General features: G+C 54.7%; 8 protein-coding genes across 8 annotated transcripts in view; 4 read left to right on the forward strand and 4 right to left on the reverse strand.

Annotated features, from left to right (window-relative positions):
* Window positions 1–512: 512 nt before the first annotated feature.
* Window positions 513–1,365, reverse strand: PHACADRAFT_247844 (uncharacterized protein). Its single transcript, XM_007390677.1, has 5 exons — window positions 1,240–1,365; window positions 1,137–1,182; window positions 889–1,086; window positions 697–841; window positions 513–643 (listed from the first exon to the last, which is right to left on the reverse strand). Exons 1-5 carry the CDS (start codon window positions 1,337–1,339, stop codon window positions 560–562), a joined length of 573 nt encoding a protein of 190 aa, XP_007390739.1. The 5' UTR covers window positions 1,340–1,365; the 3' UTR covers window positions 513–559.
* Window positions 1,366–1,524: 159 nt separating this feature from the next.
* On the reverse strand, window positions 1,525–4,147 carry PHACADRAFT_168753 (uncharacterized protein; the record flags this gene model as incomplete). Its single annotated transcript, XM_007390678.1, has 1 exon — window positions 1,525–4,147. The coding sequence occupies one exon, from the start codon at window positions 4,145–4,147 to the stop codon at window positions 2,855–2,857; it is 1,293 nt and encodes a 430-aa protein (XP_007390740.1). The 3' UTR covers window positions 1,525–2,854.
* A 191-nt stretch (window positions 4,148–4,338) lies between these two features.
* Window positions 4,339–6,341, reverse strand: PHACADRAFT_82095 (uncharacterized protein; the record flags this gene model as incomplete). Its single annotated transcript, XM_007390679.1, has 5 exons — window positions 4,339–4,586; window positions 4,639–4,750; window positions 4,803–5,506; window positions 5,559–5,703; window positions 5,754–6,341. Coding segments are annotated over 5 exons (1,797 nt in total), but the record flags the coding sequence as incomplete, so codon positions are not given.
* A 181-nt stretch (window positions 6,342–6,522) lies between these two features.
* On the reverse strand, window positions 6,523–8,685 carry PHACADRAFT_247849 (uncharacterized protein). Its single transcript, XM_007390680.1, has 7 exons — window positions 8,246–8,685; window positions 7,886–8,188; window positions 7,609–7,826; window positions 7,415–7,555; window positions 7,246–7,352; window positions 7,022–7,189; window positions 6,523–6,966 (listed from the first exon to the last, which is right to left on the reverse strand). The coding sequence occupies exons 1-7, from the start codon at window positions 8,664–8,666 to the stop codon at window positions 6,804–6,806; spliced, it is 1,521 nt and encodes a 506-aa protein (XP_007390742.1). The 5' UTR covers window positions 8,667–8,685; the 3' UTR covers window positions 6,523–6,803.
* Window positions 8,686–9,511: 826 nt separating this feature from the next.
* PHACADRAFT_247851 (uncharacterized protein) lies at window positions 9,512–11,089 on the forward strand. Its single transcript, XM_007390681.1, has 6 exons — window positions 9,512–9,639; window positions 9,691–9,701; window positions 9,757–9,988; window positions 10,044–10,535; window positions 10,627–10,688; window positions 10,759–11,089. The coding sequence occupies exons 1-6, from the start codon at window positions 9,550–9,552 to the stop codon at window positions 10,940–10,942; spliced, it is 1,071 nt and encodes a 356-aa protein (XP_007390743.1). The 5' UTR covers window positions 9,512–9,549; the 3' UTR covers window positions 10,943–11,089.
* Window positions 11,090–11,963: 874 nt separating this feature from the next.
* Window positions 11,964–14,109, forward strand: PHACADRAFT_247854 (uncharacterized protein). The gene is made up of 5 exons (XM_007390682.1): window positions 11,964–12,197; window positions 12,251–12,391; window positions 12,444–12,523; window positions 12,582–12,937; window positions 12,994–14,109. Exons 1-5 carry the CDS (start codon window positions 12,001–12,003, stop codon window positions 13,921–13,923), a joined length of 1,704 nt encoding a protein of 567 aa, XP_007390744.1. The 5' UTR covers window positions 11,964–12,000; the 3' UTR covers window positions 13,924–14,109.
* Window positions 14,110–14,367: 258 nt separating this feature from the next.
* PHACADRAFT_111789 (uncharacterized protein) lies at window positions 14,368–16,488 on the forward strand. The gene is made up of 2 exons (XM_007390683.1): window positions 14,368–15,342; window positions 15,399–16,488. The coding sequence occupies exons 1-2, from the start codon at window positions 14,444–14,446 to the stop codon at window positions 16,291–16,293; spliced, it is 1,794 nt and encodes a 597-aa protein (XP_007390745.1). The 5' UTR covers window positions 14,368–14,443; the 3' UTR covers window positions 16,294–16,488.
* Window positions 16,489–17,082: 594 nt separating this feature from the next.
* The window catches only part of PHACADRAFT_168760 (uncharacterized protein), a 4,245-nt gene continuing 2,345 nt past the window's right edge, over window positions 17,083–18,982 (forward strand). The window contains exons 1-4 of the mRNA XM_007390684.1: window positions 17,083–17,714; window positions 17,768–17,828; window positions 17,884–18,486; window positions 18,538–18,980. Of these exons, the coding sequence (XP_007390746.1) occupies window positions 17,295–17,714; window positions 17,768–17,828; window positions 17,884–18,486; window positions 18,538–18,980 (1,527 nt within the window). The 5' untranslated portion in view covers window positions 17,083–17,294. The remainder of the gene's footprint in view (window positions 17,715–17,767; window positions 17,829–17,883; window positions 18,487–18,537; window positions 18,981–18,982) is intronic.

Genomic DNA, 18,982 nt, shown 5'->3' on the forward strand with positions numbered 1-18,982 from the left:
GCGTTCCTTGGAATGGGCATGCGCCAAGGAAAGGGCCTCATTGCGCAGGCGAGTCAGGGAGAGGCGGAAGAGACGGGTTGAAGAGGGTACAAATGTCCCGGATTTGGATCTCGACGACGGTCTAAGCTCGGAGGGCGAATTAGACGACCTCATCACTCCAGACACCAGCTTACAATCCATGTCTGTTCCTATCAACCTGTTGAAGCCCTCTCAGCGCAAGTCTCGAGTCAAAGCGAAAGGCGAACCGGCACGAGCGGACGAAGAGGCAGCACGGATGCTTCTAGCGTTCCGCGATGCGTAATGCTTTGCAACTGGAAACTTGTAACATTGGGGAAGCAATAGCTCATCCTCGCGTTCAGTTCTATTTCTTGACGTAAATCCTTGCCTTACTAAGATATCGCATTTTAATTTGTCATGCACTGGCATTTGCGTTCTTGCTTTCAATTGCATTCACATGACGTTGGTATCATCCGCAAGTATGGACATGTACATAGGATATCGGAAGTGTTGTACTCGTTCCGAAGCATGGATCGTAGCAGGAGTTCAGTCTCTGAAATTTCTAGTCGTTATTGTTGGCTAAAGCACTGGTTTCCCGGTCTTCGCGCCCGTCCAGCCAGCTCGTGCAGTTGACACAACGTCTCGCCTACAAATAAAAGGTCTGTTGTACTGTCAGAAACGCGGCACTATGGTACTTACCTTTTCGGAGATGTACTTCCGGCAGTAGGGACAGCGAACGGTGTGTTTGATGATGGAGTCCTTCGACAGGATTGCATAGAGCTGGGCAATGCCATACAGAACAAAACCCAGCGACAAGAAGGTAAATGTGTTATCCATAAACACGCTGCACGAGGGTGAGAAAACGTCACAGCAGTCATTCGCTCTACGCACCCGTAGTTCATTGTGATAGCACCGTCATCAGCAGCCTGCTTGACGGTGTTGTAACCTTTGTCGCCAGTAGGCCCGTTCCGCAGGACCCAGAATTTCTCTGGCAGATTCTTGTGGGACATGAAGGGAAGTAGCGAGATTGGCGGTAGCAGAATATCAGAAACTAAAGACTTGACAACTCCAGAGAACGAAGCAGCGATCCTGTCGACGATTGAGCGATTTTTCGGGCGTCAGAGCTTATGCAGACGTACATAAGACCGACAGCGACTTCGAGAACATTGTCTCGCCCCAGGAAGTCTATTTCAAAACTGTCAGCCTTGACTGACTATTCTGATGCAAGGTCGCATCGCGCACCTATGAAGCCACTCCATGCTGAGCGCACACGGCGCACCACGGTGTTTGTGCCATTGAGAAGACGTTCCTGTGCAGCTTCTCTATCAAGACCAAGGGCCATGGTGGTAGTTGATAGTCAGAATCGACTGCGTACCTTGCACAAAGGCTAAGTAGTGCTCGCCCGCCACCCGTGTAGACGGTTCCGCTGTCGACGTCATCGCTTAAGATGGGTCGTGTACGTGATGCGTGACAGTCACATATCATTCATCAATGTTGACTTCTCCAATTTGGGAATTGTCTTGGTTCTTCGTTCAACGCCGTCGAGGTCTCTACGGTTACGGTTCTGCGTAATCGACGCATAGGTCAGGTCAGCTTCAACACAAACCTCACGCTCCTTACCCTAGGAAACACTCAAGATGCGCCCTCCTGCGCGTGCCACTCGTTCATCGCGTGTTGCTGACCTGCAAGATCCCAGTGTCGCGCGTCCTGCCGCTCTCGCTAGGAAGCAGGCCGGAACGACGTCGAACCGTTCATCGAGGACTGGGACGCCGTACTCGGACAGAGACCACAAAGATAAGAAGCCTCGCCATCGCATGACCGACAAGCAGCTAGAGCGCTTGGAGACGCTGTACCAACAGGATACCCATCCAACCCGAGAGCAGAAACAGGCTCTGGGTGGAGAGGTTGGAATGTTTGTATCCCGCCCAACCGTTCGCTGTGGAGTTCGACTCATAGCTTTACAGGGATACGAGAACCGTGACCGTCTGGTTTCAGAACCGCCGCCAGCTGTCCAAGAAGAACTCGATGGTGGTAACGGCTGCTCCTCAGCTCATGTCCCGCCAGCCTCTTGGCAATACTTCGCGCCGCAATGCTCCTACCTCTTCACGCCAGCCCTCTGTTGTCTCCTCTGTCTCTCTGTCTTCCCTGCGGGAGAAGACCCCTCAGCCGACCTCTCGTTCCCTGAAACGCGAACTCTGGGAATATTTGCCCTCTACACCGTCAACCCAACCCAACTCCGTCGCCACTTCTACGATGCCTAGTCCTCTCGCTAAGAGATTCTCTGCTGTTTCTGGGGCCGACAAAGAGAACCGGCGTGGCGATCCTTCTACGCGAAAACCGATTCTGGAGTGGGCTTGTGCTCGTGTCGCAAAACGCCAGCGGATAGATCCCGATAGCGACAACTTGGGAGTGTCTAAGGAGTTTGAGGGTGGAAACGACAGCATTGAGTCGGATCGAACGCTTGTTGACATCGAAACTGAGACTTCAAGCATCAAGTCCAAGAAGGTCTCGCCTGCACTTCGCCCGCCCGCGGACTTCTCTGCCGTCGTTATTCCACCTGAGTACAGCTCCAAGTTCGCCCCTGACGTCGTCCTCGGTGCATCGCTCTTGCTGACGTTCCAGTATTCGCTCAAGTAGTCAAACCCAGAGTCTCTGTCTCCCCGGGAATCTCCACAACTCTACACCCATGGCCACAAATGTACATCTCTCGATACATTCACTTGGAGCCCTTGGAACAACCTTATATCCTCTCGTAATTGCACGAAGCGATGCCTAGCACACACGTTCATTATTCCTGTGGCAGATGTACATTCAATTAACGCGAACCTTACTGTACATAATCATGTTGAGGGGTTATCTAGCCTTCGAGAACGATCCAGCTGTTCCCGCAGCCTGCGGAGATGTCGACAGCCCGCCGCGAGCTCTCGTCAGGTGGCCACACTTTTTGAGGGAAATTTCTATCTTCTGTAGTTCCATCGCCGAGCGTACCATGCTCGTTCCATCCCCAAGCCCAGACTTCTCGCTGCGATGATGCGGTGTCCCCGGGTAGCGCGTCTCGAAGTGAAAACAGACAGAGTACATGCTCGCTACCACAGGCGACCTTGATCAGCTCCCGGGTGTCTGCCCCGAAGGGGAACTCGACAGGCGCGGGTGCAATACCTGTGGTGTGATCTGGTTCATTAGGGATCTGTCGACCGAGCTGACCCTTGTGGGAAGCACCTAGGGACAGGATTGTCCAGGTACTGTTCTGACGCATGACAACGTAGGTTCCGTTCCAGGTGCAGCTCACGGACGACACGTCCTTGTGCTGGTCAATTTCATTTAGCTGTCCCCGTCGGTTCGAACCGATGCCATAGAGGCGTCCAGACGATAGCAAGAAGACGCTGTGCTGGTTTCCTAGGGAGAACTCTTTTAGCGTATTGCCGACGGGTAACGCGACAGGCCACGGGGAGTCAACGAAAGGAACGGGCCGTCCCATGCGAGTAATCTTCAGGTCGCCTAACTGTCCGTGCCTGGATGTACCCCATCCTACGAGGCGTTCTTGCACTGACCGGCCCGCCAGCTTGGCAGATAGCCGTATGGCGACATGGTGTGGCCCAGCGGCGAGCGATAGGACACGAATGGTGCAGGGATCATCGGTCCCTAAGCATTCACCGCCAAACGGGACCCTGTGTATGCACCGCGTGCTCTTGCCCTTCGTTCCCCCGATGCCCAGGTTCCCGAAATCGTCGGAGCCCATGGACAGCAATACGTCGCTGCGATCCGGGTGCGTAAGTGCGACGAAGGAGGTCTCCCAACAGGCTGCCACCGTCTGAACGGTATAGCCCTCGAGGCCGAGGCTCTGCAGCTCAAGGTTCAAAGGCACGAATACGGAGGACGACTCTACGACGGAGGAACCTAGCTGGCTCTTACTTCCATCTCCGCAGCTCCACAACTCCCTCCGGGTACTGGACGAGGTGTCCTGCGTACGTTCCAAGAGCAGTAGGGTGTGGTTCGCGCCGCAGGTGATCTGGACGACTGTCTGCGTGCCTTGCGGGAGCTGTCCGGGAGCGTAACCTTCAAAACAGCATTTGGTAAAGGTATGCGCATCTTCTTGATCTCCCGTGGCCAACTGGCCTCGGGCATTAGAGCCGGCGGAGACGAGGAGCATGAAGATCAGAGGTAAGCTAGTATCTGGGTACCGCTCCGAATAGGGAAATCCAAGTTCCGTACAGCTTGTAAGTAGCCGCTCTCCGGTACTCGGCCGTTTTCAACGAACTCAGCCATATGTGCACAAGCTCAGAGCATCGCGTTTAGGTGTATATCTCCATGAAGCTGTATGATACATCGTAATGAGAGCACCTAAGCTAAGTCATGCGAGGGTAGCACTTGTGAAGCGCCGGCCGCCCCAATGAACGACGCTCCAAACGCATCGTCTTCAGGGAAGGCATCTTTCAGCTCCGTGCTAGGGAGAAGTCTGGTGGAGTATTTTGATGTACCACGCTCGACGTCGACGAAGTAGCGGTTTGCCAGAGAATTACGTTGGAACAACTCGTTCAGCTTGTTCATCACGAGTGGCACGAGAGGGATGATATTCTCCTGGGCGACATCTGCGTGGATCATTCGTCAGTTGCACTCCAGATAGGCTATCCGACGACTTACACTTCGACTGTCCCTCAGAGGGAATAACATGATAGAATGGCTGATTTCTTCCTTGAGACAAGCGGTTAACCTGCATCTGTTCGATCCATTCCTCAGAAGCCATACACGTGGGCTTGTTACGGTATGAATCAATACGCACAAAAATCGAACACGAGATTACTCACGTCCCAGCCATATATGACGCCCAGATAATCGTATCTCCTGTGCATAAACGGTAACCCTACAAAGAACTTCAAGGCGGGAAAGTTCGAGCGTAGCTTGACAGATCGGGCACGGGCCTCATCGTCTTCAATGATTCTCTCGTAGTGTGCGCTGATCGCTGGTCGCGTAACTGGTGGTAGAAGGGGGCACAGAGTGTCCAAGAGCACAGCCCCGAAATCCAAAGGCTTCGAGTCCGGCGGTGAGGGGATAATGTGGCCTGCTTCGCCTTCGATCATGATCCATGACGAGCCTGCATAGAATGCAGAGTCATGGATCTCTGCCGATTGCGGAGCACCTGTCACAATCTCCTGCTGCATAAACATTTGAATGTTGTTGCACGCCCGGGTAAGCATCAGCGCAGGGGGGGCAGGGCGACTACACTCGTCCTGGCTCTGCAGCATTACTGGCCAGAAATGGTGATGCCGTGAGTTGGGGAACTCTAACGGGGGCTCATTTCCACGCATGTCCAGAAGTTTCGCCCGTTCGCCGTTGGGAGGTTGGATGTGAGCTTGGACGACACCAGGGAAGTTAGTGGAGCTCGCTTGTATCCCAAGGCGCCGAGCAACTGCCACAAATACGTAAACCAGCGACATCGGAATCGAACTTCGCCCCTCGGGCCTGAGAAAGAAATGAGGGAACTGGTTCATAACCCTGTAAAAGTCGGCGTCTGCACATGTTGAGTTGACATCAGTAATTGACTCGTCAAGTGTGACGCTCACTTGTTGCAATGCTGAACCCTTGATTATGGATAGCCTCCCGTATTTCCTCGATGATAGTCCAGAAGTCGTAGTCTTGCTCGTTCGGATCCAACGGGACGCCCTTGTCTACAAGGTTTTCGATGCACTTGTCGCATATGAGCTCAAGCTCAGCAAGCACCTACGAGCGCATCTTTCAGCAGGGCGTCCAACAAAGACGAGCCGGCGACTTGCCTCCTTCGCAGAGACATCGAAGAATGCCGAGAGCCCGGCAAGGGCTTCTTCGAAGGTTACATCCTGCTGGTTCGGCAGAGCAACTTTGGACCACAGCCCGATAGCAGAATTCCGCGCGATGACTCCCAGCATCACCTGTGCCCAGTATCGACGGGGCAATGCGTTGGGAGGGGATTGGACGACATCCTGCGGCGGCTGATCGTAACACCATGTCGGAAGCGGGAGGCATGATTCCTCCCTGAAGAAGTCCCAGACATCGAAGCCATACTCCTTAGCAATGCGGCGTGCCACGTCGTGTCTGCCGACACGTTCGCCGCGTATCCTGTCGAGTAAGGACAGTGCCTCCCGGTCAAGTCTTCGTCTCCATAAATAAAGTGCCCGCCAGTCGCACGAGACATCTGTCCGCCGCTGTCGTTCGCGGTCCTCATCGCTGTGAGTGTATCTAACCAGATATGGCGTCTTCCACACCTGTGGTGCGAGTGCTGCAGCGCGGAGGACGGAGTTAGCACGCAAGCAGTATAGCAGGGTCTGCTCGCTGGGGTCCTCTTTTGATGCGGGTATTTCTGATAGAATCGCAGCAAATACCTGTTGCAAAGCTCATGAGCGTCCGCTGATAGTATCATCCAGATGCCAAACTTGCCTCGACTGGAAGGGGCGGAACGGTCATGGTTGTCAAAGCTTGAGATATGAGACGCTCATGCTTGCGTGCGTCGATGACGACATGTTGCGAGTTTGTGAAGGCTGAGTACTGAGTACGCGCAGGAGCTGTATTACTGTAAATACGATACATAAGTAGACATACTGGTTCAGTGTGTGATGTCCGAGTGAACAAATACTACGTATACAGTGTCATGGTTATCAACTATTGCATGATGACTATATACCAAGGTTCAGCAAATTAAAATCCCACGAATCCACAGTACAGTCCATGGGTCTCTCGGTGTTTACGGCGAGGGACCCGGTCAGAAGTCCATGGGATCGACCATATGTGGTCGATGCTCAAGAGTCAAGCCCAAGGGTTGGCTTCATAATTTGTTAATGATCGTCAGCACCTTTCCGTCCCCAGAGCACCATGCGCACTGCGCCGTCATGCCAATCGAGCACGCGCCGGCGAGATAGGACAGAGAACGTGGAGCGGTCCGTACCCACGAAACCCAGACCTCCTGACTGGATAGCGGCATCAAGGATGACCGGGTGCCTGGAACGCTTTGGGTGAGCAGCAGATCTTATGAGGTATGCGCAGCTGCACTCGCCATCGGCCGTACTGTTCCTCGGTATGTTGCTCATCATGATTCATGCGCGCCCATCCGAGTGCGGCGACCTCGTCCCACCAAGCCTCGTCCGTCTCGTCAGAAGTCATGACCACTCTCGTCATGGGTATGTAGATTCCCTTCCGCTCCAATATTTCGTCCTGCACCTCGCTGCACAGTTTATTATTCAGTGAAAGCCATAATTCACAGGATCTACATTTGCTTACCGTACACGTCTCGCGATGACAGGCAGGGGTGCGAAGCAATCTTCGATGGTTTCGGCTTCCCAACACCAGTTCTTAAAATCGCCATGACGAACATGGATCGTGATATACTGGAGCAGAGAAAAGCCGATAAGGAGACGCCATAGCTTACGCAAGTCGCGAAGGGACTTACCGGAGGCACTGGTCCGTCTTCGGGTAGCCCAAAGACATGGTTGACATATTGGCCGGCGATGGTCTCGATCTCCTTGGTCCAATGCATGTACTGTCCTACGTGTTTCCACTGTGGAGCATATGAGTAGTCATACTCGGACATCTGCATTAGCGCTGTCAGACATAAATGTCGAATAGAAAGGTGCATGAGCGCACCTGGGCCGCGCAGGCATAGTATAGGTAATCGTAGCATAGTAAATGCTCGTCGGGGTCAAGGCTGACACCATGGTGAGGCGATGGAAGGACGTTGCCCAGGTTTTTCTCCCTATCCTCGGGGTAGGCAAGTCGAGCGAGAGACCAGAAGGTGCTGCATTTATCATGTTCGTAATTGGGTATCTGCTTCACCCAGTCTGGTGCCCTTGTATATGAGATGTCTAGGGTAAGCAACGATCAGCGCTTCTGCCCACAATCATCAGTAAAGCGGGTAATGCACCTAGCCTTAGCCAGTCTGGGATTGAGCTGCCCCTTGGGAAGTGCTCGTAGTACTGCACAGCCTCCCAAATGTTCCAGCAGCCGAGCTCGTCGACCTCCTCGCTCTCAGGATCCTTGACTTCAAGCCATTCGAGTAGCGGAACTCCGGACTCCTCTCTGAATCTTGGGACGTCGAACACCTCGCCAAAGGTGATCACGGGAGCGTCACCGCCGATATGAGAGGGCGTGAACATTGCGACAATAGGCACACGATCAGTAACCACGCCAAGGTATATGAGATTCATGTAGGTCATGACATCGTTATCTGCAAAATAAAACTTCGATCAGCCAAGGGAGACGAAGAAGGTTCAATTTCGCTCACTCCAGCCGGCAGATAGCCAGGAGGTGATGTACTTGGTATCGTTTCTGAGGTTATCTCGGAAACTCTGCGTGGGCGGACCCAAGACCCAGGGCGGGTACTCGTCAGGAAGTGTCGCAACATCGTCTTCGTGCGTCTCTGGCGGGGGCATGTTGAATGGCGAGTCCAGCACATCCTGCGCAGACGAAGACAGAGGGGAGACAGGGAAAGAACGCGAGCTATGGATGGCGAAGGACGCAAGGACACCAAGCGAGATGACGGAAACGAAAGCACAGAGAACAAAGGCGGACTTCCTTCTGCTCGGTACTGGATACCCCTTGCTGCGGAAGGAGGTCACGAAAGGTGTCGATGGCGGAGTGGTGTCCGCATACGGGAGAAGCGGGGCACTTGACTGAGTGCGAATGTGGCCGTAAGTCTCCTTCATCGTCGGGAGCGACGGCAGCAAGAGATGGAAGGAGTAACGGGTGAGTGTGCGCTGTAAAAGGCCCCGAGACGCGGCCCTAACATTTCAAGTGTTTGTTGTGGACCGACGGGCGAATTAGAGCGGGACAACAACAGGCGAGACTTCGACACGGACAGATCGGGCCTTTCCGATCGCTCCGTGACGTACGTCACACACCACGAATAACAAATAGCCCCTCAAAGTGTCACGTCACGCGTACGTTATCTCTTCGTTGGCGCGGCTATAGATTTCGGTCACGGTCCCTATCGTACCTGTCACTCAGTGTCTGGCGTGCGTGCAGCCACGGTCAGAGGCACATTTCGTGTTCGGGATGTACTCAGCATACTTCATCGTGTCTGAAGACACCAGAAATATTGAATCCGACACACTAGAAGAGATCTAGCTATCTAAAGTTACGTCTCCACAGTGACCGGCGTTTAGCAGTATCTGGGGTCCTAACACGGGATAGGGTTACTGTACTAACCGATGTCTACAGGCTTTTCAATTACGGCTTGCAGCAGGCCGTCCTCAAGTGGCTTACTATCACGCCGCATGTGCATAGCATGGGCCGAAACTTTTACTTAGGACGCTTCTGCCTCGCCGAAGTCTCCGACCAGTCGCGGAAGTTCGACTCCCTCCAGCCCCAGGTCTTCCCGCCGGTCTCGCGACCCCGCTGGTGGAAGATTTAATATTCGTCGATCGCCCTCCGTGCATTTTGTACCGCGAACCTGGCGCGCCGAGCGGTAATAATAATTGCATCCCTTCAGGGGTTCGCTATATAGGCCCATTCTCGGTCGTGTGTCACCATCGGCCACGTCCCCCTCGCGCGCCGTCGGACCACACTCCCCCCGTGTTGTTCTCTGCAATGTCCAATATGGAGTCGACCAAACAGAATGTGTCCCAGACCTTTCAGGTTGCTGGAGTGGTGTCGTTCTACATGGCCGCCGCGCTGGTGGTAAGTACTTCATTGTTCGTCGATGAACTTTCTCTTATCCAAATTTTGCAGATGGTCTTCGTGTGGGTATATGGCTCTCATTTCGTCAGCTCAATGCTTACATTAGATTTTTGGCAGTAACAAGGCCGTCTTGAATTCTTCTCCAGATCTACCGCTGCTGTTCCTCTTGAACCAGCTGGTCCTTGCGGTTATTCTGCTGCACATCTCCGCTCTCATTACGCCAAAAGTAGAGATCCCACACTTAGACTTCAAGACCGCGAAGAAGGTGGCACCGGTGACGCTGGTCAATGTTATCGGGCTCGTTTTCAATATTTTGTGTCTCCGAGGAGTCGAGGCCTCATTCTTCCAGGTGAAGCCCCATGGTCACAGCACGTCAATGCAGGGTCGCTGACATGATGTGACAGATCGCGAGGGGACTCGTGCTACCCCTTACCATTGCAGTCTCGTCGATCCAAACTCACAACGTGCCTTCTCGACGCGTCTTGCTTGCCGCCGGTGTCGTGACGCTTGGTTTCGTTCTCGGCGTCGCGCCTCACACGTTCGCGAACATCCAATGGCGCTCTGCTCCCAGTGGGCTCTCGATTTTTTACGGCGTCCTCTCGTCTCTCTTCATCGCTGTTCACGCTGTGCTTATCAAGTCGTCGCTGCCGCATGTCCACAACTCGACTATACAATTAGCCTACTGGCAGAATCTCGGCTCTGCCCTCTTTTTGGCACCTTTTATTCTCATCCAAGGAGAGTATGGACTGCTCCGAGTACTGATGAACAGCCGGGACTGGAACGCTGGCGTGTTCGTCTGGGGCAGCATCATCACGGGCGTGTTCGGGTTCCTGCTTTGCGTAGCGGGCCTGCTGAGCATCAAAGTGACAAGCCCCATCACCCACATGTTCTCGAGCGTGAGTACAATCCAATATCGCCTTATAAAACTCTACTCATCAACTCGTCATTGTTCTTTATCTCTGCGATAAACAATGGGGGCGTCTTCAGGCGGCTCGCTCTGTCATCCAGACGCTGCTAGGCGTATGGCTGTTCAATGACCTTTTTACCAGGTGAGTCTTGTAATGCCAGCCACCCTTTCCTCCGATCAGCACGCCGCTAACACGTCCTTCTCTACCGCAGTAATCGCGCACTCTCGATTCTGATCATTGCGTTGGGAACCATGTACTATACATGGGTCAAATCTGTCGAATCAGCCCCGCCGCGCTCCAGCGTTCCCCCTCGGGACCCTGTTGATCTCGAGAAGGCGGAAAGCGCTCTGGCGAAACATACAGCCGAGCTATCGTCGCGCGGACCTCAACAGTAATTTGTAGTAGGAAGGGATGGTCAGCTCCAAACAGACATTCTGGACTTTCATAGACTCTATGACCGGAAGCACACGGAATCTGCTGTCACTCGTAGCCTCGAAGCTATTCGTTTACGATACCATGATATTCTATTCGATGACCAACTAGGCACGGAAAACTGCGATAATGATTGGGTGCTGCACGTTGCGCTCGCAGCCTTGCTTTGTTTACGAAATATTTGTACTACAGGGAACCATGTCCAAATGGCGTCTTCGGGACCAAAGCAATTCTTCGCCGGTGATGTCAAGTGACCGCCGTTATTCTGCTCTTGACGCGTAACAGAGCAAGGTGCCGAGGACGCGATGGTAATGTCGCAGTGTATTCTTGACGGCCTCCTCCGACATTAAGTACGGATAAGCATTAATTAATATCAATTCTGTCTCTATGCCGTCTGGATGCAGTCTAGCGCGGAGGACCCTGGTCGATGCCCTCAAGGTCTACGCGCCTGGCTCAGTACTAGTGGGATACTTGGTACATCCGAGAGGACAGTCCCTCGGTTTCAGGGGAAATGTAGAGGCATCACGGCTCGACACGACCTCTGCGGGCTCCGTCGCTCGCGTTTGAAGACGAGCTGAGGCCTGAGGAGTTATTCAGGGGGCAGGCCCCCCGCTGAGACGCGATCATCGACGCGCGGACTACTGGCGTCTCACCATCTTCTCAGTCCGGGAGGGCGATTGATACGGCAGAAGGAGGCATGCAACCCTGGTGCAGCCAAATCCCTAACTCCTCTCTATAGGAGCTCCCTTTTCGCCGGAGCATCATTCACGTCGCATTGCGCTAGGCCCACAGGTCCACAATGCCGCCCTTCGGCTTGGCCACGCCGCCCTGCACCCTCGAAAACCCCTACGTCTCCCGTTTGACGCTATTCTGTCTCCGTGCTGATGTCAAATCTCGTGCCAGTGTCTCTGTTTCGGCTAGAGGATGCCATCCTCTAACCTTTAAATCTCGAGAGCCGTCATGATGTCTGGCCTCGTTGGCCTGTTTATCTCGCCGCCCCTAGCATCCCTCAATCGACACCATGGGACGCTTCGTCGACGTCGCCGATCCTGTCCTCTTGACTCCTCCGCTGGACGGTGAGGACCTTCCCGCCGCCTGCGTGGGCGTCTCCTCGAACGAGCCGTCAAAGGCTCTCGGGGCTCTCTTCTACGAGCGCAAGATGGGCGACACCGAGCTGTCGTACTACCTGCCATCGCGCCAGTCAGGCGTCAACGACATGTACGTACCGCCGAATTCCGACCGTCTTTCGGGAAGTTTATCCCGCTCCGCAGGTACTTGCACCTCGGCTTCAACGCTCCGGATCACCTGGTGGGCCATTCGAGGGTGCGGACGGTATGGGCTATCCTCCGCGCGCGGCATCCGCTGCTGTCTGCGCATGTCCAGATGTACGATTACGATGACGTGCGCTTCGTGTGAGTGGGATGAGTCCATAACGAACAAGCTTTCCCGCTAAACGTCGTTTAGCTACCGAGTCCCAGTCTCCCCAGATGACGTCTTGAGGGATGCCGAGACTAGCCTGGAGTATCGCACGCAATGCAAGGCTGGTGCGCATAACGCGATGTCCCGCCCCTCATTGTTTCAATGGCTGACGTTCATCAATAGAATTGATTGACTCCTACCTCAATGGGCCCCGCACACTCTCGAACTCTCGCCTCTCGTATCTCGTCATTTCGCACGGGGAAGAGGATCCGGCAACCAGCCTTCTCACACCTCCGCGTACTCCATCGCCATCATACGAGAGCCTCAAGTCGACCGCTGCTCTTAACAATGAGGACGGCCTTCCGCATTCGCAATTCGATATTCTGATATGTGCAATGCACTTCATCGGAGACGGCATGGCCTTGCACACGTTCGCGAACGACTTCCTCGGCTTGCTGGGGAGCGAGAAGAGCGATGCAGAACTCGAGGCAATGTTGCACGCGGAGTGGACTGAACGATGGCAAGACAGCCACCACGATGTCAGTGCATGTTTGATAGCTCTCATCGGACCGGACTCTGACGAATTAACTTCTAGTCATCGATGTTACCGGCTGCTCTGGAAGACAACATTCCCATGACGTGGAGCAAGTTGCGCAGCGCTGCTGCTACTGTCGACTTCCAAATGTCGCAACAGAAGCTTATCGGAGGGCAAGCGTTCCCAAGACGCAAGCACCTAGAGCGCCGCACCATCGTGCCGACGATCTCCTTCCCTGAAGACCGGACGAAGGCTATGCTCAAGAAGTGCAAGGCGAAAGGTGTTTCTATCTCTGCTGCACTCTTTGCGATTTGCAACGTTGCCTGGGCGCGAACGAGCGATGGCTCCAAGGAGCTTCCCTCCCTCATGTATTCCGCGCTCAATTTGCGGCCATACTCCACCGTCAAGCGTCCGTCACTTCGGGACTCATACTGGTTCCTCTCTATCGGGTACTTTAACGTCATCCTGCCCAGCTTTGTGTCAGAGGACCGCACACGCGCCGAGATAACGTTCTGGCACCGAGCGCGCCAGGCCAAGGAGCAGAGCGCCCGTGCGGCGAAACATCCCCTGCTGATCTCGAGGACACAGGAGATGGCGAAGGAGCGTGGTGCAAGGGCACGGGCATGGGGAAAAGAAGACGATGAGAAGGAGAAGGGTACCTGGACGCCTCCTACTCCGTCCGCTAACACCGAGCCTCCCAGGGAGCCTGTCCTGCCCGCTCGCGCCAAGGTGCCGTCGACCGCTCTCATTGGCCTGTCGCTCCTGGGGAACCTGGACGGCATGTACAAGCACGCGAATTTCTCGCGCATCAAGCTGCATACACTCACTACCGGGTCGAGGCAGCGGCAAGGCGCTATGCTGTTGTTCGGCTATACCTTCGTCGGCAGGCTCTGGGTCAGCCTCGGTTACGACGAGAATGGCTTTTCCGAAGGAGTCGTAGACAAGTTCTGGACCGAGTGCCTCCAGGCCATCGAGGAGTTCCTCGGATAAAGTCGTTATGAAAGCGAGCGGACTTCTGTGAGCTCTTCATGGGACTTTAGACAGTGCGCTACAGACCTTCGTACATAACTGGTGGGACTATCATCAAGGGCTATGTTGTGATACTTTTATGGACTTCGCAGTGTACTTTGTTTATACTAGACTGTCAAGCTCTGCAATTAATATTGCTATCACTTCTCTGCGCTAATCAGTGTTCGGGGTCGCTTGACGCGCTTTTACGCGTAAACTGACTTCTGGGACTCGCTCTCATCCCATTCGCTCTGCTCTTTTCTGCCTCTCGTCGTCTGTGTTGAAATGAACACAGTTTTTGAAACAATTCCCGCTCGCTCCGTTACCCCACATCAGAGAGTGCCGCCGAGGGGTGCGACCGCAACACCTGCTCCCGCCCAACGCCCAATAACGGTAGATGACTATGAGCGTGAGTTGATGTACGTGCTTGGTCAATTTCACCGCTCTCAACTCTCAACATTTCTACAAAGGATGGTACACGGATCCATTACCGAACAACAGGATGGTGCTCGCTCTCAAGTGCGGCATTGACTCTGAAATCGCCTGGGCCCTGAGCCGACTCTGCCGCATAAGCGCGAACGAGCAGTTTCTGCTGAGAGCGCTGCCGGGACTCATTGAAGGGTTGTTCGAGTGGCCGCTGTGGTATGCGCGAGGGGCCGCACTGGATGTTGCTGCGCAGGCAGCGCTGTTCTCGCTGCCGAAGGATATTGAGCGGTACAGGCAGCACGCACTCGAGTCGGTCTTCGTCCTTCGGAACGCGTCGCTGAACCCGCAGAACGCAGGAGAGCTATCCGCACGACGGGCAACGCAGGAGTTGATCCTCCTCGCTCTGCATAGGCTAAAGCCCGACAACGACGCGAACGTCGAGTTCTTGCTCGATGTCATCGACATACTTCAAGCCATCGCAAGCACGTCCATCCTTCCTCCGCCCAACTCGCCTCTCTTCGCCAACCCCGTGCCGCCGTTACTTGAGCTTGCCGGATCGTCGTCAAATCGCTCGCTCATCATCTCCAGTCTCACCACCTTGCACCTGCTCTTCTCGAACCCACCGAACGTCGGCCACATGACACCGGACAGCCCTGCTCTTTCCGCTGCAATACGATATCTCCCTCTGCTCAGCGACAAACCATTACTGGACGCGAGCCTGAACTTCCTGTACACCCAGTTGTCGTATACCCCGATGACCAAAGCCTTCCTGCAAAGCAAGGAGCTCACCGTCACACTGAGGATGCTAGTCCTTTTCATGTTAAACGAGGAGGAGGAAGAGACTGTGGTAGTGGAAATCGCTAGCCCTGTGTACACTGCGCCAGCAACTGTCGAGGGCGATAAGGATCACGTCCTGACGCAGAAAGAGTTTGACAAACTACTGCCTATGCCCGAACCCGACCGGTGTTACGAATGGTGGGTTGCCGCATACACTAAGTTTCCGTTTGTTCTGATACGAGTCCCCTTCACAGGATGAGAACCATGTTCGAGGTCAACCCAGATCGCGAGCTAACACAAGTAGAGTTCTACAACATGTACAAGGACACGTTCATCCCCTACCAGAGCCAGTACTACTGCATACCTGCCTCGGAAGTGATCAAGAACGTCACCACAGTCTTCTCAACTGCGCAAGCGATGGTTCTCGCTGGTCCACCGCAAAAGTTTGTCGTCAGAGGCGTTGACCGCAAGAAGGATGTTCGCGCGATTGACCGCTTCAAGTGTCGCTGGAACCAGGGGCAGTGCGAGAATAGCGCGTTCAACTCGACAGGTGAGCTCTACGAGCATGTACTCGAAGAGCACATCAACCCGCACGCCGAACTCAAGATGACTTGCTCTTGGGCGAACTGCTCGCATGGGCCAATCCAGACAACGCATATGCGAGGACATGTCCTTACGCACCTGCCAGCTATGCAGCAGCCAGCACGAGATCCGCAAGTTGACGATCTCATAACTCTGCCTGCTGAACACTTCCCACATCCTGTCCCGGATCCAACGACGCGACCAGTACCTCCACCGCGACATGCGGCCATCACTTACACTCAGCCTGCCAAGGATCCAACACACACGGCCCTTACTGCGCTGCTCTGTATCCGCATCTTGTTCCGCGCGTCATTTGCATCGTCAGCTGCTGCACCACGAGTGGACGAGGAACACTTCGGGTTCCCGGGGATCATCGAGGACGTCGAGGAAAAGGAGGGCGATGAGGACATGGGTGGCATAACGGACAGCGAGAGGGAAGGCGAACGACGTGGCAGGAAGGCGTTCGTGAGCGTCCGGCACTTGCTCGAGGGTGTTCGGCTGCGTGACGACACGCTGCAAGGGTGGATAGCGGAGATGGTCGATGCAGGACTCTCGGGAACCACGTAGCTTCCTCCCTAACCGAATTTCGTCCGTCCCCGCACTACGTACACATCCGTCTTCGTGTGCTTCGGACAGCACTGCTCGAGACGAGTGGCTTCCACGGAATTTAGCTTGCACTTTGCTGTGTTCAAGTCTCAGGTAGTTTTCCTTACTCCCGAGTGTGCGTCCCGAGGCAACTTGTCTTTTTGAGCAGCAGTCAACAGCTCTTGACGTAACTCTGCGTGTCACGGAGGTTTCCGCACTGTCCAATGACGTTGCTTTTACTCTAAATAACTCCGCGCTCTCGTCGCGGCTCACCCCATGATGCGCTCAGCACGCACGTACGAGAGGGCCGCTGAGCGGTGACATCCCCTCCCTGACCATCTGATACGACGTCAACGCCCAGGGCAGATAAGGCTTGATCTCGGGGTGTGACCCCTGTATGTTTTATCCCGTTGCGCGACACGACGGTCCAGCAGTAGTGCGTGCAGTAGTACTTGGCGGGTCAGCTGCACGGACGCGGAAATGTAGAGGGGCGTCGGGGAGGGCTAGAAATGGAAATAGGCGGGTGCGGAGAGCCGACGGAGAAGAGGTTCGGGATGCTCGGAACCAGGTGAAAAAGTTTTTTTGAAGGTGGCTCGGTTACTCTCCTCCTCCCTATTTCGGAGAGCGCAACGGCGTCCTCTCAATTGCGCCTCTAATGGAGGTCGTCTCGTACTCGGAAATCATCTCATGCACCTTGCGAGGACTCTCTTATGTTGCATTTCATTTTCCCTACGCAAATATACTCGTGAAGTAGTCGAATATTCGAATCCACGCGATTTAACAATTTAAAATCCGGAGCGCCGGTGGTAGGAGTCGGTTAAGCTGTCGGGTCTCTGTTGTTGACCGCCGTCGACCGCGATAAGAGATTTTGAAGTACTCGGTGAATGACTCGGTGAATACAATTCTCAATATTTCCCGCCTGCTCGCCCCATGTCCTCCACAACTCCTCTCTCGTCCTTGCCAGCAGGCCACAAGCCTCTAACATGGCCGTTCGCCGTGTCCCTGCCCTCCTCCCGAGGCGTATCGTCGCCCGAGGTGCCCGCCCGCTGGCCCCCTTCGTGTCCAAGACGCCAGCGAGGGGCTTTGCGACCGCGAAGACGCCATCGTCCCTCTTCGCGTCGCTGGACACGTTCTCCAACCGTCACATCAGCCCTGATGACTCCGAGGTTCAGCACATGCTCAAGCAGCTGGGCTACAACTCCATAGAGGCATTCGTCGCGGACACTGTGCCCCCTAAGATTCGCATAGCGGAGGACGCCATCAATAACGACTCCATCCCCTCGCTCACGGAGTCTCAACTCTTCAACCGTGCGCGTGAGCTAGCCAAAGCCAACAAGCCGGTGAAGAGCTACATCGGCATGGGATACCATAATGCTGTCGTACCTCCTGTCATCCTCCGCAACGTACGTTCATTCATCCTTACGACGCGTCTTTTTGTTGACATCCAGCTCCTTAGATTATGGAGAGTCCTGCCTGGTACACCCCCTATACCCCATACCAGCCCGAGATTGCTCAAGGTGCGTTTGATGTGGCGCGTTTTGTCATGTGGCGAGAAGCTAACGCGCGCTTTAGGACGTCTCGAGTCTCTAATCAACTTCCAGACCATGATCATGTCTATGACCGCAATGGACATTGCAAACGCGTCTCTCTTGGACGAGGCGACCGCGGCGGCAGAAGGCATGCTTCTCGCGCTCACCAACAGCGGTTCCAAAAAGCACACGTTCGTGGTTGACAGCGGCGTCCTCCCGCAGACGCTTGCTGTTCTCCAGCTGCGTGCCAAGGGTTTCGGCATCAAGCTCGTTGTCGGCGATGCGTCTACCGTGTTGAAGGACGAGGCCGTGCGCGGTGACTTATGCGGTGTGCTGGTCCAGTATCCGAACGTCGACGGCAACATCACCGACTTTGGCGCTCTTGCGCAGGAGGTGCACGCGTCGAAGGCGCTTCTTGTATGCGCAACAGACCTTCTCGCGCTCACGATGCTCAAACCTCCGGGCGAGTGGGGCGCGGACGTCGTCGTGGGTAATTCAGCGCGCTTTGGTGTTCCTGCTGGATACGGTGGACCACACGGCGCGTTCTTCGCTTGCAGCAACAGCTTGAAGCGCAAGATGCCGGGACGCCTCATTGGCTTGAGTCGTGATGCGGACGGAAAGCCAGCTTATCGCTTGGCACTTCAGAGTACGTCTGGTGTTCAGTACGCAGTATTTTCGCGCTAATATCCGCATTTAGCTCGTGAGCAGCACATTCGTCGCGAGAAAGCGACAAGCAACATTTGCACTGCGCAAGCGCTCCTTGCCAACATGGCCGCCATGTACGCTGTTTACCACGGTCCCGAAGGTCTCAAGCACATTGCAAGCAAGGTTCACGCGCTTACACAGCTTCTCAAGGCACTTATCGAGCAGTCGGGGCACACGGTCGTCAATGTCAATTTCTTTGACACGCTCACTATTGACGTGTCTGATGCTGCGAAGAACGCGTCTGCAGTCCACGACGCTGCTCTAGCTGCCGGTGTCAATCTCCGTAGGATCGACGACAAGCATGTCGGTCTCACTTTGGACGAGAGCGTTGGTATCGACGAGGTCATTAAGCTTGCCAATGTCTTCGCCACTACTGCCGACCAGCCCGCCATCTCACCCCTCCACCTTCCTTCCGTCGAGTCAGCTGCCATCCCCGA

This window comes from Phanerochaete carnosa, assembly GCF_000300595.1.
Source record: "Phanerochaete carnosa HHB-10118-sp unplaced genomic scaffold PHACAscaffold_1, whole genome shotgun sequence".
NCBI classification, from domain to species: domain Eukaryota; kingdom Fungi; phylum Basidiomycota; class Agaricomycetes; order Polyporales; family Phanerochaetaceae; genus Phanerochaete; species Phanerochaete carnosa.

Excerpts from the sequence above, each read along its gene's own strand:
- PHACADRAFT_247844 (XM_007390677.1), bottom strand. The coding sequence starts at position 1,339 with ATGGCCCTTGGTCTTGATAGAGAAGCTGCACAGGAACGTCTTCTCAAT. Across the intron at positions 1,183-1,239 it reads AGCATGGAGTGGCTTCATAG|ACTTCCTGGGGCGAGACAAT; the intron begins GTGCGCGATGCG and ends GTTTTGAAATAG. Across the intron at positions 644-696 it reads GGAAGTACATCTCCGAAAAG|GCGAGACGTTGTGTCAACTG; the intron begins GTAAGTACCATA and ends TTTTATTTGTAG.
- PHACADRAFT_247849 (XM_007390680.1), bottom strand. The coding sequence starts at position 8,666 with ATGAAGGAGACTTACGGCCACATTCGCACTCAGTCAAGTGCCCCGCTT. Across the intron at positions 7,827-7,885 it reads CCCAGACTGGCTAAGGCTAG|ACATCTCATATACAAGGGCA; the intron begins GTGCATTACCCG and ends TGCTTACCCTAG. Across the intron at positions 6,967-7,021 it reads GAGGAACAGTACGGCCGATG|GCACCCGGTCATCCTTGATG; the intron begins GCGAGTGCAGCT and ends AAAGCGTTCCAG.
- PHACADRAFT_247851 (XM_007390681.1), top strand. The coding sequence starts at position 9,550 with ATGTCCAATATGGAGTCGACCAAACAGAATGTGTCCCAGACCTTTCAG. Across the intron at positions 9,989-10,043 it reads TCGAGGCCTCATTCTTCCAG|ATCGCGAGGGGACTCGTGCT; the intron begins GTGAAGCCCCAT and ends ATGATGTGACAG. Across the intron at positions 10,536-10,626 it reads TCACCCACATGTTCTCGAGC|GCGGCTCGCTCTGTCATCCA; the intron begins GTGAGTACAATC and ends GGGCGTCTTCAG.
- PHACADRAFT_247854 (XM_007390682.1), top strand. The coding sequence starts at position 12,001 with ATGGGACGCTTCGTCGACGTCGCCGATCCTGTCCTCTTGACTCCTCCG. Across the intron at positions 12,198-12,250 it reads CAGTCAGGCGTCAACGACAT|GTACTTGCACCTCGGCTTCA; the intron begins GTACGTACCGCC and ends CCCGCTCCGCAG. Across the intron at positions 12,938-12,993 it reads GGCAAGACAGCCACCACGAT|TCATCGATGTTACCGGCTGC; the intron begins GTCAGTGCATGT and ends ATTAACTTCTAG.
- PHACADRAFT_111789 (XM_007390683.1), top strand. The coding sequence starts at position 14,444 with ATGGTGCTCGCTCTCAAGTGCGGCATTGACTCTGAAATCGCCTGGGCC. Across the intron at positions 15,343-15,398 it reads CCCGACCGGTGTTACGAATG|GATGAGAACCATGTTCGAGG; the intron begins GTGGGTTGCCGC and ends TCCCCTTCACAG.